At 39.1% G+C, this 27245-nt stretch overlaps 1 protein-coding gene across 4 annotated transcripts; it reads right to left on the bottom strand.

Annotated features, from left to right (window-relative positions):
* Window positions 1-1023: 1023 nt before the first annotated feature.
* Window positions 1024-23363, bottom strand: LOC143851177 (histidine kinase 5-like). Of its 4 annotated transcripts, XM_077360520.1 has the most exons (14): window positions 22890-23363; window positions 20355-21292; window positions 16898-16954; window positions 16452-16679; window positions 12986-13079; window positions 12686-12892; window positions 11053-11183; window positions 10020-10069; window positions 8722-9065; window positions 8414-8517; window positions 6158-7018; window positions 5713-5892; window positions 5304-5483; window positions 1024-1249 (listed from the first exon to the last, which is right to left on the bottom strand). In XM_077360520.1, exons 2-14 carry the CDS (start codon window positions 21072-21074, stop codon window positions 1115-1117), a joined length of 3291 nt encoding a protein of 1096 aa, XP_077216635.1. In that variant the 5' UTR covers window positions 21075-21292; window positions 22890-23363; the 3' UTR covers window positions 1024-1114. The 4 variants fall into 4 exon arrangements, 3 of the variants coding, with proteins under 3 accessions (XP_077216635.1, XP_077216636.1, XP_077216637.1); XM_077360521.1 differs by lacking the exon at window positions 5713-5892 and having other exon boundaries at window positions 22890-23360; XR_013236249.1 differs by lacking the exon at window positions 1024-1249 and having other exon boundaries at window positions 5345-5483; window positions 5713-5869.
* Window positions 23364-27245: the final 3882 nt, after the last annotated feature.

The following is a 27245-nucleotide window of genomic DNA, read 5'->3' as shown; positions in this document are numbered from 1 at the left end:
TACTAATCAACTGATTTCTTGTTGACCCCAAGATGCCATGATATTAATCCACTAGTGGGATAGAGTAACCTATGATAATCCTTTCCCTGGTTATTCTTTGTTTCGCTAGTTAATCCGCTAAATCATGTACAGATTGATGTTGCTGCCCAATTTGTAGATGGCATATATCTTGGATCTCTAAAACAACCTTCACTACCTTCTGCGGTCCCACAGTCAATCCTTTTACCCACCTAATTGCATTTGAGGAATCACCTACTATCAGTTGCCCACCAAATGATGATAAGAAGATTTTCCGCCCACACAGCATCAGCGTTGCTTCCTCTTCATTCGAGTCGCAAACACCCGTGACCCAAATATGCCTAAATGATTCTCCCATTTGAGCCTCAAAAACATCCCATACCTGCCATCCCATGTTTTCCTACTGCAATTCCATCAAAGTTCAATTTTATCCATCCAGTTGGTGGGAGCTCTCATTTAGACTTCTCCATGTTGATAGCTTTCTTCCAAATTATTTTCCTCCTATGTCTCATAATTTCTGACATCGCAGCTTCTTGCTAGCATTTTCCCAAACAATTAGGTCCGTCTTTATCTCTGAATAGACACACTCCAAAGCTCTACTTTTCTCATAAAAACATATTTTGTTCCTTTCCTTCCATATATTCCAAATTAATATTATCACCCACCCACACACACACACACACACACACACACTCCTCTACCCCACCCCCCCGCCAAAAAACAAAGATTTATTCCCCAATTAAGAACCACTTTTTAGGGAGTCATGAAACACCCACTGAACCTCATTTTTCCTATTAAGTTTTTCATCAATATAAGGAAGTAGATCCTGATAGGCTCGCCTTCACACAGAGATAGCCAATATTGACCGGTCGAGGCTGATCCATTGTTCTTCATCAATGACCCACTTATCATCCTTATAGACCTCAATGCACATTTCATCCACATTTCTCTTCTATTCCTAACACGTGTGTGGGTGATTTTGATTATCATGTAACTAGAAATATCGATCAGCAGGCAAAAACATGATTCCGCAATTACAAAACTTTCCTGGATTACATTCATTTTTTTTCTTTACTCTTTTTACAGAACCACTACTTTACAAATTTTGTAGTGGGAAATATTGCTGAAGACAGTGTTTTAATTTCTGAAAGGTCACAGGTTTGGATACAAAGGAGTCCATACCATTGGAAAGACACTCGGCTGCACTCTCTGCCATTGCATTTGCTGTCATCTGCATTAAAACACCATTTTTCTTTTAGACAACACACTTCCAATTTTCTTGTAATGCAGATATCGTATACAACTCATTTCATGCATTGATCAAACAGTTTAACACATGGATGCATGGATACACACAAAGATATATGGTGTGTGTGTGTGTGTGGAGAGAGAGAGAGAGAGAGAGAGAGAGAGAGAGAGAGAGAGAGAGAGAGAGATGTATGTACACACACACACACATAAATATATATATGAAAATGAAAAGAATTGGTAATTCATTATGCATACTAATAAGGATAAATACCGGTATAAAAAAATATGTGCATAATACGTATCCAAAACTGCATCTCAAGATCTTGATGCATAATGAGGGAGTTAGAAGTTTGCCAGGTAGAAAGTGATGCCTTTGATAGGGTGTATGTATTTGTGAATAAATCTACAGGCAGCAAGGATATGTAGTAATGAGATGGCACATCAACAAGTAGCCCACAAACTCAGTGCTAATCAACCTCGATACATGTGATACAGTTACGAAAGAATGTATCCAATGCTATTAGAATGGAAAAATTGTTGTCAAAAAAACAATCAGAATGATCAAGATCATTAAACGAAAACCAAGAACATGAAGTAACATAGTTAGCACAGCTTGGGCACCAAAACAACCAGCTAGGCATTGGGTTTCCCATGAACTGAATTCGAATGTGAATATGCAGATATATAATTTCTGTCAGTACTAAGTTGGATCAGTTAATAATGAGCTCCACATCAAACTCCAAACAAGTGTCAACAGTTTTTTGCATCATTGACATTGGCTAAAGTAATCAATGCTCATGACTAAATATGATCAACAGGGGAGATATCGATAAGGAGAGGAGGCAACCTTCAAACCAAGAAAATACTTGAGGTTACCAAGATCCTTCATGGGAAATGACAATTAATTGACAAGATAGTAAGAATTCGCCACTGATGACATCATATCCTCAATGAAGATAAAAAAGTACGTCCTCATGGAGAGATTGAAATAAACATGAATACTAAGAAAACTTCAATGAAACTACGATGTTGAATTCCTGAACGTGGGCCCAAGAAGTTTTCTTCTATGGATTGCTTTGTGAAGCTAGCAGACAAGAAGAGGAGACGATTAGATTAGTCCAATGGGAGGTTGCAGATAAACCTCCTCATGAAGATCTACACGAAAAAGCATTCTTAAGTCTCCAAAATATCAGTGGTCCTAAAACTCTACAACTGACAAATCGAGTACAATGTTGGGGCTGTGATTCACAATGTTGAGAAAAAGAGATCAACCAACAAGAGAAATAGTTCATTTGGAGAGTAACAGAGAGCTAGGGGTTAACTCGGGTCGGGTTCAACCCGAACCTGTAGGGTTCGACTAAAAAAAAATCAAGGGTCGGGTTGTGTTTGAGTCAGGACAGTCTCAGGTTGAGGAAGTTGAACCCGGGTCGGGTCGGGTTGGGTTCGGATTGAGGTGTCGGGTTGACCCACCCAACATCAAAACCCGATTTTTTTTTTTTTTTTAAATTTACAGTTTTCCTGTTTTGTTTTTTTTAGAACATAAAAACCTAAAGGGGAAAGATATCACCATAACCGAGTCAACCCGACCAGAATTGGTAAATCTGATCGGGTTCGGGTTGAGATATTAATTTTTCGGGTTGGGTCGGGTTAGCCTTCATCGGGTTGAGAGTCAGGCCGGGTTGGATTTCGGTTGACGGTTTAGAGTTTCGGTTACCCGACCCGGCCTGAGTTTCTCCCCTACAAAGAGTGCCTGACAAGGTTAAGTAAGAGGAGGGCGACGTATGGAGAATGGCTAGGTCAAGATCCAGAGAGGAACGCAGGTTGCACAGCCAGGCTGGTCGCCGCAATGGTCCGATTGACATTGTCGAAGAAGCTTAGGATGTGGTTCACAACGGGAACCAAAAGAGGTTCAAGAGGGCGGTTGAGGAGAGACACAAAAGGAAGCTAGAAGATTGGACTTGCAGTAAGTGCACATTTTGCAACTTCAAAAGAAGAATCACTTGCTGACGGTGTGAGGCGTATTACCATATTAGAGGGAGGCTGATAAGGAGGTGTGGATTCAGAGCCTGGTTACAGAGCCGAAACTTAGGAATATATGCACCACTACTGTAGTAGAAGAGCCTGAAAACTCGGCTAGGGATTGTGAAGGTTCGAGAGGGGCTTTCTTACTAGTGGGGGAGCTTCCTATAGGGACACTATCTCATGTGGGAGACCGGCGGAGGGTGGCACTTTTGGCTCGGGTGGGGGTTGGCTGTCCTTTACTTGGTGTGGCGAGTTTTTGGAACCTATGCTTGTGGCTGAGGGCCTGGAAAGTTGGTTCTCACACGCCGGTGGGTAGTGGTGGGGTTAGCCAGAACAAGGTTCTGGTCTTAGCCCTTGATGTGGTGGCTTCGAATGAGAGAGCCGTTCAAGCTTGACCACCAGGAATAAGTCATGTGGGGTCCTTGTGAGATTGGTTTGGTGGGAGGTATGACAGGTTTTGACAGACCTAGACGATGGAAACGTTTTCCAGAATTAGAGGAAGAGTCGGGGAAATCATCTCAATGGATTGGTCTTCCTACCGTGGCTTTGGCAGGGAGGTAGCATGTTTCTGTGCTAAGGCGTTGTTGTGTTGCCCCTTTTCTCTTTGCCTGTACCATCTGGATGGAACAATCTTCTAGGTGGAGGTGGTACCTTAATGCTCTGTTTGGTTGCCGGGTTTTTTTTTGTTCCTGGGAGTTTTGTGGGAGAGTAAGTTAAATTTTGGTCCCATCCCATGTTTGGTTGCCTTTTAGCACTAGGTTTATTTTAATCCCACTCTTGTAATGATTACTTGTTGGGTGAGTTTTGTAATCCCACTTTTGTAATGATTGCCTTTTCATCCCATCCCAAGATAACCCCAGGAACAAAAATAAACTCAGGAACCAAAAATAAGCTTGAGAAGAATTTTTTTCTACCCAACAGTTCAAGCAACCAAACAAAGGTTTTTTTTTTCCCACCATATCTCCCAGGGTATTTTTTTTCTCCCACATAACCAAACATGGGATTTTTATTTTACCAAGATACTTCTAGGACTTTTTTTTTCCCACCTATCTCCCAGGGTATTTTTTTCTCCCACATAACTCCCAGGAACAAAAAAAACCCGGCAACCATACAGAGCATAAGGGGCGACGAGCCAAGGGGGTCTAGGGTTCAATTAAGCTCGTAAGGCAAGCCTAGCGAGCAGTTCTCAGTGACCGACAATGGTATGAGGAGATAGTGACAGACCCAACGTCTGAAGGTTGAAGTCGGTGACTTGTATATGGTGGTGGCGGGACCCAAGCATTGTCCTTCATTGAGCTGACACATGGGTGGTCCTCTCTGGAACAGTAAGGGAGGTGGTCTCTTGCTTTCAAGACTAGTTGTTGACTCAGACCACCCTGTACTACCAGCTTGGACAAATGTGCTAGAACGGTTTGCACAAGTATCGAGGCTTGACGCGGCCAAGAGAGGGATGTCTAGCCTTGTGTTTGGTTAGGGGTACGTGTCAGCAGCTGGCCCCTGTCTACTTGCTTTCTCTGGGCCTTCCTCTGCCCCCTGCAGTTGGGCACAGATGGAGTTCGAGAAGTTTGTGTAAACGTGGGACCAGGCGACTCTTAAAGTAGTGGTTCAATGGATCCGAGCGGGGTCTAAGTCAACTCATGGGTACACTCGGCCCCTGAGCGAGTCTCAGGCTGAGTCAACTTGCATTGCTAGACTTGAGTTGAGTTGACCAAAAGAAACTAACAGCTTTTGCATTAGCAGGTAATCCAAATTTTGACGATGAAAGATCAATAAATAACCTAGAATTCTGCACTACATTACTGTTAACTTCTATGCACATAAATGTTTAGTTTGATGACAAAAGAGTAAATACAAGTACATCTACTGAGATTCATAATATAAAATGTAATTTGCAAAAATATTTGAGAAATTAATTGAATTTTGGGTAATTATATGCCACTTGAAAATTATGTAAACATGTGAAAAATGAAGGGGCTATCAATATGATGTGCCTAAAATATTGAGTTAATTACCGCAATGATAGCAATCCTCTTCCTGGATGGCATTGCATCAAGATTGTTCGGTAGTGAACCTCTAGAGGGGGTGGCTTGATCAATTCCAGCCTCCACAGCCGCATCCCAGTTGCCACTTGCTTCAAAAGAGCGAATCAACCGTGTTGCTTGTAGGCCATCCATAATTGGCATGTAAACATCCTGCATGGAAGTATGCAAAATTATCAGTATATTGGTACTAAACATTTTCAATAAATTTAAGCCCTGTATGGCTTAACAAGACATTCAGTAAGCCGCAACAGGAGCAATTGATTTTTCTTTAAAGGAACTGACAATAAGACAGAATCACAACCGTCTATTTCAGATAGAAAGTCAGATAGGACAGAACTGCATCTTGTAAGGCATTACAGAGGCCTCCTGTTAAACTTACTTCAAAATTTCTTGCATAAGATGAATGGCAGTTGCTTGCAAAATCAGCTTCTTTACAATTTCTTGCATATGATTTTTCTTTAAAATTTCTCGAAGATAATCCATAATCTGCTTCTATGGTAGTTGCTGGCATAGGACGAATGGCTACCAAGAAAATACTGTTATGCATTACAAAGCCCTCCTGTTATGAAGTTTCAAATTCCATGCCTTAAATCATCAAAGGAAGGATGATTAGACTGAACCTCATCAACAAAATCATTAGTGTTGAAAATTATCTTAAGTTGATCTATTTCAAGGATTGATGCCAAATTAATGGATTACATGGTCACTTTACAAGCTACCGAGGACTAAAAAAGCTCAAGTACTATGAAAATCCTACAGAATGAAATGTCTATAATGACCATTTACTTCAAAAGATTCAAAGATGTCCTAATTTAAAAGCTTACCATCAGAATGAGATCGTAGCTATAGGACTGAACTGCATGCACTGCTTCCAATCCATTATTCACAACATCTATGTTGTGCCCTAACTGCTTCATCATGGATTGTGTCACCATAATATTGATCTTGTTATCTTCTACAAGGAGGATTTTTGGTTGGAATATGGTTTTGGGTACCTCCGAACTATTGCAAGATATGCTATGGCAGCTTTTATTAGAATTATCATGTGCTTGGCTCCGATATGTACTTTTGTCTTTGCAAACTTGCTCAGCTGTGTTAGCATCCTCTACGCCTGTCTTCATACAATTTTGGGAACCTGTACCATTTTTAAAACTCTTCGAACAAATACTCGAACTGTTGTATCTACTCATAACAAGGCCATTTACATCAACATGGCGTTGCTCGCATCTTTCAAGTAAATTTCCGGCATCAGGATACATGTCCTGCTTTCCAGAACTTCCATTTTCGGAACATGTCTCCACGGCCTCAGCAATAGAGCAAGCATCCTCAAGCAAAGCCGCTCTTGATAAGCAATTACTTGAAGGAAATGAGTAGGACTCTTCCGATGAACCATGTAGTTTATGTGAAGGACCATAAACATTATCGTTGGATGATAGTTTTTTTGCCCTCGTTATAGATCCACCAGATGAGAAAAGAGAACCCAATGTGTGTGGTTGAAAGTGGAAATAGCCAGCATTCATGTCATTGGCATCAGACACGGCTTCATGATCAGCCATATCGGAGAGTTCATCCGGGTCATCACAGTGGTCCTTCTTTGGAGAAACCTTACAAGGCAATACAAACGTAAATGTTGAACCACGGTGCTCTTTACTGGTCACAGTAATATGACCTCCCATCAGCTCCACCTGACTCAAATGAGTTCCAACATTTAGAGACGGAAGCATTCACAAAAACATAGTATTGGGAATATTTTCAATAAAACATTCAAATTTTTATTTTTCTTGTTGAGTGATCAGCTGGAATCGTCCTTTTTCTTGTTTTAATGAAGTTGCTCATTATCTTTCAGTAAATAAAAATAAAAATAAAATAAAATTGTCCAACATCGCTAATGTCCATTACATGGACCATCAGAATTTTTCAACTTAGCAGCTCTTGTTTGACGGGAAAAAATTTTCTTGAAAAAATTGCAGGCCCCACTATGAGGAATGATGCAGTGCAACACTAATTATGCAGCGGTGGTTTTTACATCATGCTCTTAAAGTTCAGATAAATGGAGTGACACCACCCCAATTTCGAACAAAAAGAGAGCATGGTCTAACACCAGAAACTACAACTGGATGCATGTATTGAAGAAACATAAAAGTTAAAAACTGGAAATCCTCTTTCACCCAAAATCTCTATAAAACGAGACCTTTCAGAATCTACTTGTCGCAACAAATATGAAAATATCAATCATGCAAACGTTGATGCTAGCACTATGACTCTTATGCACAATATACCTTGAAATTCGAACAAGAAATACCTGAAAGAAGTCCTAAGAAGGATGCAAAGCAAAAAAAACGAGTCAAGGCTCCGATCCATGTAAAACTTTGATATAGAGGAAACAATATTTGGAATAATCAGTAGGGATTTGCTAACATCCATCGCAAAAGGCATTTAGCGGATGGCCTGTTGCATGTCAGAGCAGCCACCTCGTGCATGAAGACAAAATCTGCTGAAAAGTGAGCATGGTGGCTGCTCTGACATGCAACAGACCATCTGCGAAATTCCTTTTGTGATGGATGCTAACAAATCCCTAATCAGTATTATACAAGAAACATTATGGGTTAAATGTTGTAGAACTTTGAAATAACGGATCTACCCCCTTACTAATGTGAAAAATGGCATGCCTATCCCAATGTAGCATGCATGTATAAGAATACAGGCTACCAAGACAAGAGGTGATAGTACATTTATTTACTGGAGTCATATTATCAGTTCATCACAAGCCGAACACACAGGACCAAGGGAAAACATTCTTCTAACAACAGGCTTCCGCGGAACACATATTGGGGTCAGGGCACGGGCACTGTCACAACACTAAGTAGTAAATAGCATGATTAACTGATTTAGAGACTACCGTCTACCGAATCAGAAAGGAAAGGCCTAGGTTAATCGAATTCACATCTGAGGCTTGCTGAAAGTATAACTAGAAATTTGATTCTAAGTTCTGTTTCAAATTACTTCCCAGTATTAAATGAGCAATCTAACTAAAGAATTTTGACCAAATGAAAACAGGAAATAGCCAATGAGCAGCTCACCAATTGTTTACAGATTGCAAGGCCAAGTCCTGTTCCACCATACTTTCTAGCATGATCTGCCCTGACTTGCATATATTTTTTAAATAATGTTGGTAATGCCTTCTCTGTTTCAAAAAAATAAACAAGTGTTATTCAAAGCTTTGGGACAGAACAACAACAAAAAAATTATTAAACCTTTTTTTAACAGTAACAACTTACACAACTATGTCACGCTTCAAAAGAATAGGAAAGAAATAAATCAGATTGCATGCATAAAAAACAAACAGAATTCCATAGGATGAGACAAAATTGGGGAACTTTATCACTACCTGGAATCCCAATTCCTGTGTCGTATACATCACAACGCAACCAAACTACTTGTTCATGCGAATTATGATGATTCTCTAGATCTTCATCCATCAAAGCTGATTTTTTATATGTTGTTCCTGGTCCGCCATCAGTGCCACCATATTGACCAAGATTTTCCCCACATGTTCGAAAGTGTACATCTTCTAGGCAGCGACTACTGTGAGATGCTTTGAAAGAATTGTCTTCTGTTAGTTCTTTTGTCGAAACTGCAAGGTGATGTCCCTCTCCATGTCCAGAATATTGTTGGGACATCACATGAAGTTTTATCCCGACCTTCCCTTCGTGCGTAAACTTGATTGCATTGCTAAATTATAAATGCAACTTAGTAATCTCGAGAAGACACAAACAAGGGCATACTGGTACAAGAAAAGGAGCAAAAAAGTGACAGGACATTAACAAGAATTCACAGTTCATAGTGGCATTCGCTGATTTATGAATAGTGTTGTATAGGAGCATCTCATCACTTTAAGGAAACAATGCCAATCTGCACTTTTAAGGTCAAACTGCAATATACTTTGTATTCCACAGTTACTGAGAAAAGTTATGCACAGACATGGTGAACAAACAGTTCATCATCATGGAACATCATCACCCTACTGAACAAACGACAGACAAACTTTAAATCTTAAGACTCAAACAAAACTAAATCTTTCTTAACTTTTCTTTTATCCAAGCATGCAAACATAAGTTCAGTAGTTTGTTTAGGGTTCTTTACAGTCACGGGAACATCGGCCTAAAACATTTGTTTACCCCTGATGAGATTTTTTCAGTGTTCCAATCTGCATACAACTTGAATTTACCCCCTTCTTTCCCATAAAGTCATTTACTAAATTGGGCTCGCTACTTCCCTCATGACCCCTTCTCCCCCTACTTCTTCCAACCAGTCCCTCGTTTGTTGTGTGTCTCCTCTGGCTATCGTTCAGCCACCAAAATTTTATCTTTTTTTTTACATAATTTTGGCCGAAATTTCTGCCGAACCCGAAAAATTTCGGTTTCGGTGGTGGCAGAAACCGACACCAAAACTGACAATTAAAACCTTGCCTATTACATTCTCAAAAATTAATTGTTTACTTAAAAAAGTTACCTACTCCATCAAGAGTAGCATAATGAAACTAATCTGATTTAAATATGAGTACAAATGTCATGGAATTTTGTGACACAAGAATGACATACAAAGTTACTATACAACAGCACAAATGTTTTGACATTTTAAGCATAAAACATAGATGTTTATGCATGGACCTGATGAAGTCCTTACCTGATCAAGTTGGTAAGAATTTGCCGAATCCTTAGCACATCGCCAATAACCTGAAAGGGGAAGGCTCTTGTATAACCATCATCAAATATCAAAGGAAAAATAAACTCAGGAGAGTTTTCTATGTAAAATAATGAGCTGTTAAGTATTGCAAAATGTTGATTGTGGCTGGCGTAGCAGACTTTGAAACTGTGAAGATGGCGTGTGAAAACTACCAGTTACTCCAAAAGCTCAAGCTGTTGGAGATGGCATAATTTAAGCTTTTTATATTTTAACAAGATCCATGCATATAGATTGATGTTCATGTATAAGCAATACAATATACAAATAATATTGCAGCACCCCCTAACCCTTTCCAAAATGATAAGCATACCAAGAATGACACATGTACACCTAGAAATATTACTAATATGAGGCATTCTCTTAAATAAGTAGTAACTGAATCGATATTGCGCATATGCATGCATATATAATATATGATAAGTTCCATAGATTATTGCTATTAGAAATTTTATATCTGCATCATTATAACACTTGGTGAGTACATCTTATAAAACATAATATATAAATCAAAATATGTGCCTTGTTTTTCAGGGGTCTTGCCTTACCGTTGTGTCCGTCCATCATTCTTACAACAAAAACTATGGATAACTACTCGAGGATGCAAATAAGTAGGCATTTATTGCCACCCTAAGATGTTTGGTGTGTTTAGGTATCTCAATTTCTTCTAAACCGTGTTGAGGGCATCTGTTGCTAGGAAAAAGAAGTGGTTTATTGATCATCACTCTCTTACTAGGGCCGAACTAGTTGACTAGTGAGAGCATGAAAAGGATCTAAGTGTAGTGTAATTGTGAAATTGAAGTCAATCCTACAGGGGGGTCAGTAAATCTCATGCTATAACAATATCTTAAGATTTATGTAGCAAAGAAAAAAAACAAGAAAACACGAACGTATCAAAAGCATGGTCAATCCATCTTACAAAACATGAGACATCATGTGATGCAGTTTAGTTGAAGCGAATGATATTAACTCTCACCTCCATGGGAACATCATCTCCCAAATGTCCTTCCAAGGTCAGTTCCTTCTGCAATGATGCGGCAGCAGTGTGTAGTACATGTTTTACTACCTCTCTTGGTCGAAACTTTGTAGCTTCCAACTTCATAACTCCTAACAAAAGCAAGAAAAACACATTAAACATCTAAGTACTCAAACACAATATGAGCAACAGACAAAAAATGTGTTGGTATAAAATTATCTTAGAGAAAAAGACCTATAAATCAAGATATTCACTTCTTATTAGAAAAAAAAGAAAGAAAATAGAACGAATTTGATGGAAAAATAAGTTTAAAGTTGTCAAGAGCTGTGTTGAACATGAATACAAGGATTGACAAATGAAAAATCTTTTAATTAGAATTTTTGCAATGGATAGAAATAAAAACGAAATTGTATAACCACTTTGCGCTCACTAGTAGAGCACCTACATCAACATAAAAGAGACCCAAGAGTTAAGAAGAGTAATCTCATTAGATAATTTGCTGGGATAATCACACAGATCTGATCCTTATGCCGCTTATGGAGTTGAAGATGGTGTGCACTCCCGGAAGCCGCAGGACCCTCCTAGACATTTATTTGATCCAAGGATTTTCACTCGCAAAAAAACAACTTTTTAAGACCCATAAAGTTGTATACGTGAGTGACTATTAATTTTTGCTATTTCACATATATAGTATTAAAACCATAATTCCATGCACGATACATGATGCTGCATCATCATCACATTTCATTTATTCCATTACTTGCTCCCAATGCAATCATTTTTTTAACTCCCACGGAAAAGTCCATCATGAAAAACTCTCAAGCCTTTGTAGTTAGCAATGCTAATGCAATAAATTATACATGGGAATGTAAATTGAGTCACCTCTTTCCCAGAATCATACCTTTCCTCCCATTTCCTTCAGAATATTCTTTTTAGTTAGGTTTAACTAGATCTAATTGCATCCTATTCAAATGAGAGTTGTCTTGCACAAGTTTGAGAATACAAACACCCCTACCCAACCCAACCCAACCCCAACCCCCCGCTATCCAAAAATGAAGAGGTAGAAGAATAGAAAGGAAAAGAAAGTCCTCGTGATTAAAATCCAAGAGATCCAATTAGATCAACAGAAACAGTTAGGACAAAGACCAACAATATCTTGACATGCAATTTGCTTTCTGAAGCAACAGGTACTTCACCTTGTGGTTGTGCAGCTTTCTTAACATCTACAATTATCAGGGGTGTCAATAAAAGGCTTATTTCCATCTTGGAAATTACTGGATAAGAATAAGTATATAAGTTTGAATCAATTTTAAAAAATTTAGGATTTGACATTTGCATTATTCATACAAATTTTCCCCCTTGAGGTTGAAATTGTCAATTTGGTGGTTGCATTCGAACTTAGCCTTTCCCCAACCGGTATTGTTGTTAAATTGTTTGGATAAAGAAACATTTGATTCTGTGGTTATTTTGTGTTTTTGGTTCTCTCAGACCTAATAATAAGGAAGCTGAATTTCAAGAAATTAAGATCAGCACAAATCAATAGATACTAGAGCAAAATTTTACACATCCAGTTTCTTTACTTACACAATACGAGATAGCAAGATAATATCAAAAAAATGTATAAATTTTGTACCTGACTCAACCTTGGAAAGATCAAGAATGTCATTAATAAGTTGTAACACCAAATCCCCAGAAGACAGCATGACATCCAATAGCTGCCGTTGCTCTTTGTCTAGTTTTGTATTGGCAAGAATCTCAGCCATACTAACAACCCCTGTAAGGGGAGATCTTATCTCATGAGACATAGTCGCTAGCATTTGTTTTGCCCGCATCGTTTCCTCTGAAGTAAGCACAGAAAAGTAGAATTAAAATACGTGCATTTTTTATTTACACAGTTATGTTCAAGATTTACATAAAGTGGTAATTGCAGTACCTGTTATGTGAATTGTTTTATTGAGTTCTGTTTCCTTGGCATTTTGTACAGCTATCTCCTCCCGAATCTTGGCCATTTTTTCTCTTTTGACAACCTGTTATGCAATCAAAACATTATATGTTCTTACTATAGAGAAAATACACTGGAATGATCACGAAAATTTAGAAATGAGTAAGGAAATTAGGGTGAGTTGTATCTGAAATGTTGGGGATTGAACTTCTTTTCAAATTTAGGTTCAGCTCTTTCTGGGCTTAGTAGTCAAGTCTTCAATATCAGAAAAATGACTCAATGTTGGGTTATTTTTAAAGTTTGGCATACAGAGATTCCAGATTTATCCCTACTAATGGGAGTCAAAGTGCTAACCAATTACTAGCATCTCCCTAATATAGATAATCACAATCTTAGAAACAAAATCAAGTAGATCAAGTTTTTAGTCTGTAGTTAAAATGCCATCATCCTGACAAAACATGAATTGGCTATGTATCCCTTTCAACTCTTCTAAATAGAAGCATACACAAAGATGCTAAGGTATTTCAAAGGAACTGAAAATCGAGTGCTTCAACCAATTGGTGTCCCATCCCATAAATCAAATCATGAAATTTTGGGTTCCATATGATCTTGTGAAAAGTGATTAAAAAATCAAATGATTCTGATAATGGTGCTTCTTCTCTTTTTAAATTGGAAAACTTCCCAAAAATCCAGGAATAAGAGAATCTCCCAAAAATAATCAGATTTCTCTTCTTCATCGCAAGCATATACTTAAGAAACTTTTTCAACCCAAGATGCATGAATCAGCTAGTGGGACTGGATTTAAAGAAATATTAGCTTGGCTAATTTAGTTCTCTCGTACTCCGGATACTCATGACCTGGGATTGACTTAGTCAAGCCCCATTATTTGACTCAGTGAATCGTGATTTTTTCATATATAATTATTATAATTCAGAAAACTTTGTAGATGCAAGCTACAATTCAATATAACAACTTAACAAGTATCAAATACACAAAAACTGCCTGAACCTCAAAAGATGTCCCCAAGATTTCATTTGTCAAAAATCTAAAATCAAAGACAATCATATGGAGACAGAAATATATTGGAAAGATTGAAGCATTAAAGACGAGAGAGGAACATGAAAACGGAAAAAGAAAAAAACCCTTCGATGGGCCTTCTCTTCACTGTGTTGTGTCTCACGTATATGATAGAGCATTAGTTTCTTCTTTTTCTTTAGTAGATTTAGGTTTTACTTGCTAAGTTTAATATGAAAACATTTTCTACACTTATTTTAAAATAGATATTAGGTGCTTGATTTAATGACTCACCGAGTCACGAGTTTTAAAGAGTTAACAAAGCTCGGCTCAGTTCATACCAAAGAAATACAGTGCAACTCGGGGCCAAATCAGAGAGTGAATCAAGAATCGGTTAGTTCACACAAGTCAAACGATTGTGTAGACTCAGTTATCACATCAAGTTGACCCACCAAGTTTCTGTTCTGAGTTGACTCAAGACGATTCACAGTAAAGCAGGCAAGTTTTCAAACTATGATCTTTTCATTGCAAGAAGAGCATTGGACATGAAGAAATACTGGTCTAAATTATTTCATGATTTACAGTCTAACTCAACAAGCATAGCCTTATATTTCATTGTGTTTCAAAATGCAGATGCGGACAAAATGCGGCCAAAGCAAATCCTAGTCAACTTGGCGCAACGCGATCGAGTATTCGGTTGACGCAGTTGAGTACTCAGTTGATGCAGTCATAACTTGGGAGAGTTAGAAGAGTTTCGATTGATTTTGTAGGCAAGTGTCACAGGGAAACTGTTGTGGGCAACCCAGTCTTTGCAGAGTGCTCCGTGTCACGGGGATGCAGTTGGCATTTTGGGTCATCAATGTCTAGTGAATTCCTCACGGGTAGTCTCTGATAGAACTTTTGGTGGGCACTTCTGGTTGAGAGGGTTGGTTGGCCAAACTCCTTAGGAGCCCGTGACATGTTGACTCTTCCCTCGGATAGGCCTAGCAGGTGTAGGGCGTAACCTTGGTGATTTGCTTATGGGTTGCAAGAGGACTTGCTTGTGCATGTGAGGCACAAAGCAGGAAATCATACTACAGCTCATGTGCGTGCCCTAAGGGAGCTTTGGGTGCGGACTGCGAGTTTTCCAAAGGGGTTCTCCAATTTCTTTGGTTTAGGACGGGGGCCAAAGACAATGCATGTTGAGTTGGGTTCCCACATGCATTGCGTGTACGGACCGGTGCAAGGGGCTTGCTATACTAATTGCCTTGTGCACGGAGTACGTCTTGTGGGTAGGCCAATCTCTAAGTCTTCCATGAGTTCATGCCGAGGCGACCTCAGTTGCCCTCGCAAGATGTACACCTTGCGGATCAGTCCATGGGACATCTTGCTTCTTGGATGACCAAGCCTTTGTGCTTGGCAGACTTGTGCGTGGCATCGTCATGCCTCCTACTAGATGGACTTTGCATTGGGCTCCAAGGCATGATGTTCGATGTACTCGTGATGCAGGCTGATCACGAGAGTGGGTTCAAAGTTGGGCACAACATGGCCAAGTTCAGTAGCTTGATGAAAGGCTTGGTGGTTGTGTACAGGTATCCAGAGGTGCATTGCAAGTTCTTAGCCAAGTAACCTGTTGAACAGCTTAGAGATTGTATGCACATATGAAGCATCAAGAGGTTTTGGGCGTGTAGGGCCTTCAGAGCCTTGCACGGCTGAAGGATTGCCCTAGCATATGTGGATGCTGGGGCACCGCATGGGTTATTCCGCTAGTAAAACAATAGGCCCGTGACACAAGACTCAGACTCCAACAAGAACTCGGCCAAAGTAAAAGGGAGTAGACTAGATGAGTCCTTCTGACACGGGATAGTCTTGAAACTATTATCTCACCACAACTAAGAATGTAAGTATGCCCAGTTGCCCACCCATCCTGTCTGCTCGGAGTCCCCCGCACACCGCACACAAAAATGAAAAAGGAACTCCATCCTCGAGATCTAGCAATAGCTTTTACTATGGTATAAGATGAACTCTTGTTCTAGTAACTGACAATGTTATAAGAACACAGAGACAAACAGTATCCTTGTCACTATGCGGACAAGATTAGATGCAACTAACTTTTTTTTTTCTTCTACTAGATTTTCTTATAAGATTTGGAAGCAGCAATGTCTCACAGAGATCAATTACTTTTTCTTTTTTTTTGCATTGTAGATCAATTACTTGTCGGGGACTAAAATTGCAAACTGAGGTATTATGAAAGATTTTCTTATAAGATTTGGAAGCAGCAATGCCTCCCAAAGATCAGTTACTTGTTGAGGACTAAAATTGCAAAATGTGGTATTATGAACATGACACTCACAATTAAATATACAATCAATTCTCCATACACAGGTGGCTGGAAGAACAAAAACATATAGATAACCTTTAGTTTAGAATGATAATTACACCTTTAGTTTAGAATGATAGATACCTGATCGGTTATATCCATCCCCATAAAATTCACACCTATCGTATCTCCTGCTTTGCTAAATACTGGTTCCACATATATCAAAAACGTCTTTGATCCAAATAATTGTGTCTCAAACGTAATTTCCCGCTTTGCAGGTAAACCCCGCTCCAAGACTTCTTTCTTGAATTCTTGAGACTCTTTAATGCCAGCCCCAGAAAATATCTCAACATCAGTTCTTCCTATAATGTCCTGAAATATCACATATTCAGAAAAATGCAACTAGATCAATGCCTGCAAAGGAAAGAAATGGATTGCTTCAGAGGTGTATGAGCAGACTAAATTTATAGAAAATAAAACATTACACACGCCTCGATGATAAATTGAATGAGTTGAATAAAAAGAAAGACAACAATGTTTCCAAAGTTGCAATTTGTGAACCTTAATTAAAGTTACTGATGATCAATTACCTCCTCCTGCAAACTTGGGAAATGGTTATAAATGAACCGATATCGCAACTCTTTATCCTGTAATGAAAGGTTATTGAAACATAACTTGTATTAAAACAATGTGGCCCAATAAAGGAAAAATCCAAAGCAGAAATTTTGAGGGATCTTCAAATTTCAAATGGATAATTCTTAGACATGCTTTGCATCAGTCTCACATAGATCACAATGCAAGTAAGCTTCAAAAATGCATAAATAAGTAAAAGTCATGCACATACATTGAATGCTATTACACCTATGCATGGCAAGTGATGGGATCATAACTTTGAGAGGCAAACCATGCGCAGTGCTAGGCGACGGGGAAACCGAATTAACACTCTCCGGGTAAACGGCGAGCTGTTGGAGAATAAGGAGATGATGGTGAGAGAGGTAGTGACATTTTATAAGGATTTTTATTCTACAGGAGGAGTCATCAACCCTAAGCCAAACGAGGTAGTTTTCAATGAGTTGGTGGAAAGGGAGAAGGAAAACCTAGAAAACACGTTTGAAGAGGAGATAAGATTGGGACTATTTGCATAGGGGAGAGAGAGCCTCGGGCCCAGACGGTTTTTGTCTGGCATTCTTCCAATGTTGCTGGGAATTCAATTTAGGTCTGGAGTTGGATAAGGGAAAGAGAGCAACTTTCATTGCTTTAATTCCTAAGGTGAAAAGTGCAACCAATATTGGGGAGTTCCATCCTATTAGCCTAGGGGATGCCTATATAAGACCTTGACTAAGGTTCTGGAAGAAAGGTTGAAGAAAGGTGCTCCCAAGGATCATATCTAGCAACCAGTCAGCTTTTATAAGTGGGCGTCAGATCCTAGATTGTGCTATGATTGCAAATTAAGCAGTAGATTCCTACTTAAAGAAAGGGGAAAGATATATTGTTTGCAAGCTAGATATGGAGAGAGCATATGATCAGATGGAGTGGGATTGTTTAGATTAACTTCTTCAGAGATTGGGTTTTGGGCAAAGATGGCAAAGTTGGATACAGAGATGTATATCTTCAGCATGGTTCTCAGTTCTGGTAAATGGATCCCTCAAAGGATTTTTCAAATCCACAAGAGGATTAAGGCAGGATGACGCCTTATCTCCATTTCGATTTGTGATTGGCAGAGATGTTGAGTAGGATGATTGATAAAGATAGAGTTTGGGGCCGGTTGAAGGACTCAGGATTGAATGGTCGGAAGTGGAGGTCTCTCAGCTGCAGTTTGCGGATGACAATGGCATTCGGTTTGCCATACAAGTTTAAGTCCATCATTCAGTGGTGCTATGAGATCGTAACAGGTCAACAATCAAATTTCCAAAAGTCTAGGATCCTTGGCACGAATATCCCATTAGAAGAAGTTGAAGGGTTGGCGCTTTATTAGGATGCTCTGTGGATCAGTTTCCATCTACATAGTTTGGTCTCCCGCTGGGAGAGGGTAAGCCCAGAAAGAACCAATGGGATCCGATAGTCGAGAGGGTGTAGAAGAGATTGGACACGTGGAAGTGCAACCTGGTTTACCTAGGTAGAAGAATAACTCTAATAAAGGTGGTTCTAGACAAACATTCTGATTTATCAGCTTTCTGTGTTCAAATGCCACATGAGCGTCATTAAACAAATCAAGCAGATACAAAGGCGATTCTTTTGGGGTGGGTGGGAGGGGGTGGCAGCTGAAAAAAGGAAGATGCATCTAGTGGAATGGAAGGAGGTATGCAAGCCAATCATCCAAGTGGTGGGCTCATTCATGGAGGTTTGCCCATAGGATTGATGAGATTAGCAGGATTGATGAGATTAGCAAGATCATCCATCTCCTTTCATCGTCTAAAAAGGTCGGCTAACAACAAGGCCGATAGGTTAGCCAAAGGAGTATCAAGGTTGGCCATAGGGATTTTTTATTTCCTTCCTCCTTGAAGGGGCTACTTCTTTGTATTATCTTTTTCCGATGCACTTTTTCCTTGTATTGACCATCTCGGTCGCCAGGTAGCTCCCGTGTTCCTCGCTCTATTAATGAAATATTTGCTATTAAAAAAAAAATACACATGCACATAGATAAATGCCATAACATTCATTCTAGCAATAGCCATTTGCAGCCAGGCTGGACATGCATATTTCCCATGAGAACCACAACAGCTACTCATATTAAAGTTTCTTTATAAAACATACAGACCTATTGTCTCTCAACATTCAAAATGAGTAAATTGTTGAGAATAATGGGAATTTTGTTTTTTTCTTTTGGACTGGCTATGATGAACATAGTATTAAAACTCCCCCTCGTCAAGGGGTGCAACTCGGGTCAATTTTTAGGAATTCGGGTTGAGCTTTTACCATAAATCGGGTTGGGTTCAGGTTGATTCCAATTCATTTTTTAGCAAAAGCTCGACCCGACCCAAGTTGCACCCCTACGCGTCTGCGTCAAATCCCCAAAGTCGACTCCCTTTTACCTTGGCCGTGTTCCGCGTTGAGCCACATCCTCGTTCCGTGTTTTGCCCTACAGAGTTAATAAAAACTCCTTTGACTCTCCCAAATTATGACCGCATCAACCGAGTACTCAGTCGCGCAAACCGGGTACTCGACCGTGTCATGCCGAGTCGATTAGGATTTTCTTCACCCGCGTTCCACACCGCATCTGCGTTTTTTAATACTGATGATGAAATCAAGGGAGTAAATCTGATTTGGTAGCAAAATGTTTGCAAACCAATATTCAGAAGAAGAATCAGAATCAAGGATTTAAATGTCGATTTTGGGGCCACCACTGGAACCGAAATATATCGGTTTCGATGGAAATTTCAGCCAAAATCATGTAAAACCTTGACAAAATTTCGGTGTAAATTTCGTTGGAAATCATTAAATTTCGGAGGAAATTTATAAAATTTCGGTCGACATTTTTAAAATTTTGGTGGAAATTTTGTAAAAAGGGAAATTTTGGCGAAATTTTGCTGAAATCTTGCAAAAAATGATTTTGAGTAAATTTCGTGTTGGACTTGGCCGAAATCCGAAATTTCGGCTGAAATGTTTCAGTTTCTGCCAAAATTTAAAACATTGATCCGAATTAGATGGTTTATGTTGTTTCACAAGGTCTTTCAGTAAAATGTTGTGGATACTTGGGGTGACAGATAAGGGGAGTGGCGAAATTATATTTTCTCCAAGAAAAAAAAGATTCTTCCAAATAAGATTGGATAGTTAGGTCTTTATCTTAAACAAGCTAATCTTGAAAAGTGCGTAGAATGGGTGAGAATTGAGAATAGTTTTCAAAATGCGAATGAGTAAATGTGGCAAGTGGTGGGAACATTTTATCTGGCGCACCAATCTTTCTTCAGAAGAAACTTCTCTGGGCCATTTAAATGTTGGGTATCTGAAATCAGATTACCATCAGCATAAGCTAGTCTTACAACATAACTACAAAACCTGCATCCCATGCATATTCCAGAAAATCAATTGCATAGGAATCAATATTACCTGATGACCAATGACAACTGGTGCATTCTGGAGAACAAAATGCAAGTAGTTGTCCGCTCTTTTTAAAATTTGAGACAACTCTTCTACCGGTGAGGACTGCTTTTCCAGATTTTTTATGTTTTCGAGCAATTTCTCCTGCAATATCTGTTCTCTTTGGATACTTGCATCCAACATTTTATCAAGTTGCATGGCCCGCTGCTTCCAGTACTTGGTCATGTCAAACTTAGCATCAATTTCGAGTTTCGTGTTATGTTGGACAAGATCATTTTTTCTCTGAGGCACAGCTCCCCAAATATCGTAAACTTCATCCAGTATGGAAATCGATCGCTGGTCACCAGCATATTTTTCTGCCTCAAACCGATGCTCCTCCAAGATCTCCAATTTCTTGAGCTCAACTTCCTTCCTTTGTTTGCTTAAGATGTTAAGCTCTTCATTGAGAAGGCGAACAGCATTAGCCTGCTTATACTCCCAATTCTTTACAAGGTACGCCAACTGTGAAGAGCCTTTTTCACTATAACTGGTTAACTCTAAGAGGCGCTTAAAATCCACTATAGAAGGCCCCTCCACAATTATAACCTCATCCAACATATCTTGATCAACTCCAGGCCTTTCTATATTGAACTGCTTCCCAACGTTATTTCCAAGGTCTTCAGGCCACATGGAAGGTACACACTCAATGTCCATTTCTTCTAAACAATCACCCTCCATCTTGCAAACCATGAAAAGAACTAAATTATCACATCAGACATCCATGTCTACACCATAACATCAAGATCAAAGTATATATACAGAACTCTTGTACCATTGCAATTTAATTATTCAGTAACATGCCAGTTTCATCGGAGGACTGAACTAGTCTTTTGGAGAACATCTGAAAGCATTGATAGTTCCGTTGCAGTCTTGTTTGCAATGGAAGGTTTAGAATCAGATTAGGAAACCTACACAGGTCATTTGAATTCGAGATCAGAAATCATGTTCTATAAATCACCAGAATAAAAAGACGACATGAAAAATAAATCAATGCTTGTGTGGAATGACTTACTAGTAGGCATCAAAAAAGTAAAGACAATGCCAGATACCTAATCGAAGGTACTATAAAAGCAAAAGATGCTATAAGGATTAAGGAGCAATGAGTATCGATAGATGTCCAGCAAAAATTGGGTTAGCAAACATTATCAACTATGTCTTTCAACAGGCATCATAACATTTAAAGAAACTCACGAAAATGATGATGAAGATGATGATGATAAACATGAGTATGTTTAAAGAAACACATAAGAAAGTGGAGGGAAATTTTCAAAGTAAAAGTGGAATGCTAGAAACAGATAATAAGTGTGCAAACACACCCTAAACAAGTGATCACATCGTTACAATTCATAAAATTCCAGGTAGAAAAAGTTTAAGACACCTCGATTGTTTTCCATTCATCTGTGTGTTTGAGGTGTATCCACAGACATTGCATCTGCAGCTGGAGTTGTTCCTCATTAAAATCAAGGACTTGACACTGACATGGTTTTAAATTTCAGCCGAAACTGAAATATTTAGGCCAAAATTTCAGATTTCCACCAAGACCGAAACAAAATTCGCATGGAATTGTTTTTTATTTTACAAGATTTTGCAAATTTTCTACCGAAACTGAAATATTTCAATTTCCATTGTGGCCAAAAGCGAAACCAAAATTAAAACCTTGGACACAGACACCACACAAGGGAAACTAGTGGACTATCAAGGCACCAACGGCTCAGCTGCTCCAGGCTCAGGGCCAGACTGGTCAACCCCAGTCTGGAAGCTTCTGCATAGGTGCTAGCTAAATATCACAAAAGCCCATATCACTACCTAGCCGAAGTCTGATCCTGACTAGCCGTTCGCATACAGCCTTAATTTTCACTTCTCCACATCCAAAATATATTTAAAATGTGGTCTCTACGTCAGTGATAGAGCAAACATGCCCAAATTTCCAGCAACATAAACATGGCAAACTATAATTTGAATGGTGGAGACAAATTCATCCAAAAAAAATAAGGACACCAGAAGAAATTCCGAAGGGAAGCTATCGCTACCACCATCGAAATTAGAAAAGAAATAAAGATCAATGGATCTCTCAGTCTACATAAAAGTTACAACCCTTTCCAAGACACTAAAAAAAAACAGCTTTAAGGAGTTCTAAGTTGAAACAGAGAAATGGAATAAATGCTATATAAAATCGAAATAACTTAACATAATGTTCGACGCTCATTAAAGCAAAGATGTTGAATTAAAGATGCTCAAATTGAAATCTACTCTGTAAATCCAAAAACAGAGTTGCAGTGCAAGATATTCATTGAATAAAATCTGAAAAATGTGTCAATTAATATCAGAAATCACCAACAGGAGAAATGGATAAAGAAAACAAAAAAAAATCGATCTAAGATGGTAAAGATCCACGGAAAGAAGAGAAATAAACTTTCAATACTCGACAACACAGAAATTGGAATTTTAGGACGAAATTTTCATCACATTTTAAATAATCAATCGTCAGTCAGCGATTGATAGTACCTGAAAATCAATTCCGGAACGTGCATTTGAAGCGAAACTCCAATAAAAACCCCGATCGAATCAAGCAACAAAAGCTCCCTCGAGAAATCCACGAAAAGCACTGATTTGAGTCACGGTGTTTTTTTTCCTTCGGCTGCGATCTGATCAGAGCAGGAAATGCTCTAGAAGCAATCTAGCGAGTGAGAGATTTCCAGAGGCCGGAGAAAACAAGAGAGAGAGAGAGAGAGAGAGAGAGAGAGAGAGAGAGAGCATGTGAGAAGGGGTAAAACAAAGGAGAAAGCCTCGCGGAGCCATGTGCTTGGAAGTTAAAATATTGCAGAAAAATGTGATTTGTTCTTTTAGGGTTTGTTTTTCTGTGTTGGAAACTTGGAATCGCTCTCTCTCTCTCTCTCTCTCATGGAGTTGGAGAGGGAGAAGAATCGGTTTTCACTTTTCAAGATCTCTCACCATAGAGAGGTGCATGTAAAAAATCTCTCTCTCTCTCTCTCTCTCTCTCTCTCTCTCTCATGATCTCTCACAATAGCGAGATGCATTTAAAAATTCCCTCCCTTCCAACCCCCGCCTCCCAGACGAGGGGCGGGCGTCAATCTCAGATGGGACCCACCAACCAGATTGATGATTTCACTCTCAACGTCTCCAATTAGATTGGTGTCACATCGTAAGGGGATTTGCTAGGCAATTTCGCCCAAAGCCATTTCACAGCTGGATTTTACATTTGAGAACAGCCAAGTCAGATGAATTAAATGAAAAAGACAAAATCTGTTGAAAAGTTAACCTGTGTGGCCCTTCTCGAGTAAAAGTCAGCTGCGAAATGATTTTCCTCAAAATTGCCTAGCAAAACTCTTTTGTAAGTGTCAAAGGCATACGTTGGAAAACCCGAAAAAGTGGAAGGTCCCTACATCCTCTTTTGATTAGACTGTAAAGCTGATAAATCATATAATTTAAATGATATTTGGGAATTGCTATCGTCCATCGCAAGAGACATTTCGCGGCTAGTCTGTTGCATGTCAGACCAGCAAAATGCCTCTTGCGATGGACCCTAGCAAATCCCATGATATTTAACTACTTTTGTAGGTCGCATACAAAGTAATTAAATACTCGCATTAGCTAACATGGTTCTTGTGTATATAGAAAACGACCAAGTTGGAGGCAGTTCTATCATATGTACATACACTGAAAACCAGTGTATATACTATTCAATTGTGCAAGTGGTCCACTTGAACATGGATTCGGATTATTCAATTGATGGACCGTAGACTAAAAACCATAACCAGTTCTACTGTTCAAGCGGTGCACTTCTTCTTTGATCATTGATAGGCCACATACTAAAAATCAGTTTTCATTCTGTACATGCCAGATCATGAATTAGTAACTGCATCCAATCTCCGAAAAAGTCCCAATTGTTTCGAACTTTTGATTTTTGGAATGGGATATTTACGGAATCCCCATGAATAGGATCAAACCTTATTCCATCGATCAAATATTCCTAACGGCTGAATCAATGGCTGGCATTTCAGCGAAAGTTTCAAAAGAAGGCCTGACAAATATCCATCAGGCCACGTTTGGATACCCACAAGATTTAGATTTGGATTTCTCACAAGTTGAGAATGGGAATTGGATCGGATACAAATAAAGAAGGCTACTATATTGGCAATTACACTATGATGTTTTAATTATGGGCCGAACTCACCTAATCGGCTTATCGTTTCTCTTTTTATTGGCTGTTGAGAGCTTTTTGGGAATTGTAATATCTTTTTACTGGTGGTTATATATAAAAGACAAGGTGAGTTCTTTTCATTATCAAAGCATAGTGGTGCCAATATCAGTAGCCAAAGGTTTTCCCACAATGATCAAAGGTATCATTAAGGGCCACCAAGAAAAGCTAAACCATACGAATTGATCTTATGGATGGAACGGCATCTGTGTGGTGTGGCACAGACCAAAACCATTCAGGTTGTCTCCCAAGTAAGTTAATTATCAGATCGAGCCTCTTGTGTTCAAATCATTGCAGCTGGTCCTACCATGATAGGATGATCCAAAGGCATCCTTTTAGGGTTTTGCACAGAGAACAATTCAAATCAACTGTTCCAACCATCTAAAGCCTGTGTGAGGAGAATTCATCTGGTTAGGTCTCATTAAATTGAATTCCTGCATGAATAATTCAGTCACTTTTTTTAAAAATGAGATGATCAGCATAGCATGTATCCACTCATTTATGGTGTGTGATTGTGCTTGAACCTTCAATACCATCTCTATTCAGTGAACTCGACAAAGGGCAAGGAGGAATGACATGAAAAATGGAATATAAAAGTGAAAGAAATAAATGGAGCATCACAATTTCCTCGATTCAACTATTAATTTATTTATTACAAACTTTGCTTTAGAAGCATCTCCTTTTGGAACGACAAGGAATACATTTTCTTTTCACGAAATGATATATTTCGCCACCTTTTCTTCCCTGGGACAGCCCCTGCTTCTACTGTACCCCTTCACACTACAGGGGGCTGTCCCAGGGTAGAAAATGAGGTCAGTATATCCTTTTCTTTTCTCTTTTTTTCAAAAGTTCGAGAGACAAAAGAGTGTTTCCTGCTAAAAGAGGGTGTCAGTAGTGAAACTGAGTGGGCTATTAGCGTAGTAAATGACCTGAGTGAGTACTCAGTCATTGTTTGTCCTATCGAAAAAAATAAATAAAAGAGTACTCAGTGTTCTGTCACGTGCGGCCCACGCGCCACAGCTTATCATTTTTGGCTTTTAATAATCATTTTATGCCGTGGACATCCCTGCATGCACGTGCAGGCGCAGCCCAAAAATTATGGTGGGGCCCACATTGTTTGGGTGATCCAAAGCATTCATATATTGAGTCCTAACATAGATGGGGGTGCCCAGAAAATCTTCTGGATAAAATAATCTTAACCCTCCGATTTGTGGATGTTTAAAATGGACGTAATTTCTAGAGAGAGAGAGAGAGAGAGAGAGAGGGGTTTTCAAGATTCAAAAAAATAATGAAAACAAAACTGTCTTTTGGCATTGAGTACTGAACAAATTGATTGACGCCACATCATCACAAGTGACAGTGAGAATTCCCTTAGACTCTGTTCACTTGTTTTCACGGGAAATGAAAAGAAAAGGTTTCTCAAAAATCTGACGTGGCATTAGGAAAAGAAATCTAAGGAATATGTGCAGGAAAAGGTTTTCCTGGACTGTTCACTTGCGCAGGAAAAGGTTTCCCGAGAAAATGCTTACCCACCTTTTTTAACTAGTTTCCTGGGAAAGCAAATCCCACCAAAGTAGTAGGGAAAAGGAATCCCGAAAGGGGGGAGGGGGAAAGAAATGGGTTTTTCCACATCATTTTTTGCTTTTTTGCAAATATTCCACGTGTGTATTTTTTTCCCTGGAAAGCAAGTGAAGAATAGAATTTTAGCTTTCTATGGAAAAAAGAAGTTGTTTTCCAGGGATTTGCTTTCCAGGGAACGCAAATAGCCTTAAGTTTAGGGAAATCATAAAAAGTAAATTATTTTTTGAAAACAAGGCATTTTTCTCATTGCAGGTCCCCTGCTAGGTGGTACTCTGGGTCTCCATATCATTTTCCTTTGGCATTATAAGGGATGATGGTTGGATTGGAAAAGGACCCTATCCTTAGCCATATGATGTGATATTCAATCGAAGGAGTGGCTTTATAGAGTAGGGAGGGCGCAGCATGTAGGAACTTTTGTAAGTTGGAAAATTGGGTGACAAAAGGTGGAGGAGGATAGTAGGTATGCCAAGAAGGTGGGTAGTGGACAACATCACTTCGGATTTCTAGAAGTAGACAGTTTTTCTCAATCTCATTTTTCCCTACTTTCTTACTACGTTCACATAGTTGTATAATCTTTCATAGCATATCGATGATGATGATTTCTACTGATTTGAACTTGTTTCTTTGGCCTCTTCCATACTGAGTATGGACATAAAGCCAAGGAAACTGCCACTCGATAGTGACACGTGGAAATCACATCTGAATAAGGGTGCGTTTGGATTGCTGGAATCATCAATTTGGATCCTTATCGGATTCCGTCACAGTCTGGCATTTGGTTCAAAAAAGTTGATGGAATGTCAATCATGTTCCACCACGTGTCCCATGGATGAACTGCCCACTTGGTAATAATCACCAAAATAGCTGCGAAACATGATTGGATGCCTCGATGATGCTAATTTAAAGGAGTTTCTAAGAACCCCATTGAATAAAATCCATTTTTTAGGGCCCATTTGGATGCACGGATTTTAGAATCCAGGTTTTAGTTTGAAAACAGTGTAAAAGACATGCGATCCTTTGGGAAGCGATACATTGGCCCATTTTATACTCGGGACAGCCCCCTC

Source organism: Tasmannia lanceolata, unplaced genomic scaffold, assembly GCF_043159265.1.
Source record: "Tasmannia lanceolata isolate RefF3 unplaced genomic scaffold, GAP_Taslan_0.1 ptg000018l, whole genome shotgun sequence".
Classification (NCBI taxonomy): domain Eukaryota; kingdom Viridiplantae; phylum Streptophyta; class Magnoliopsida; order Canellales; family Winteraceae; genus Tasmannia; species Tasmannia lanceolata.
Note: the sequence above shows the minus strand (reverse complement) of the source record. Positions and strands in the feature narration are given on the sequence as shown.

Excerpts from the sequence above, each read along its gene's own strand:
- LOC143851177 (XM_077360520.1), bottom strand. The coding sequence starts at position 21,074 with ATGGTTTGCAAGATGGAGGGTGATTGTTTAGAAGAAATGGACATTGAG. Across the intron at positions 13,080-16,451 it reads GGATGGATATAACCGATCAG|GTTGTCAAAAGAGAAAAAAT; the intron begins GTATCTATCATT and ends ATTGCATAACAG. Across the intron at positions 9,066-10,019 it reads ATTCTTACCAACTTGATCAG|CAATGCAATCAAGTTTACGC; the intron begins GTAAGGACTTCA and ends TTTATAATTTAG.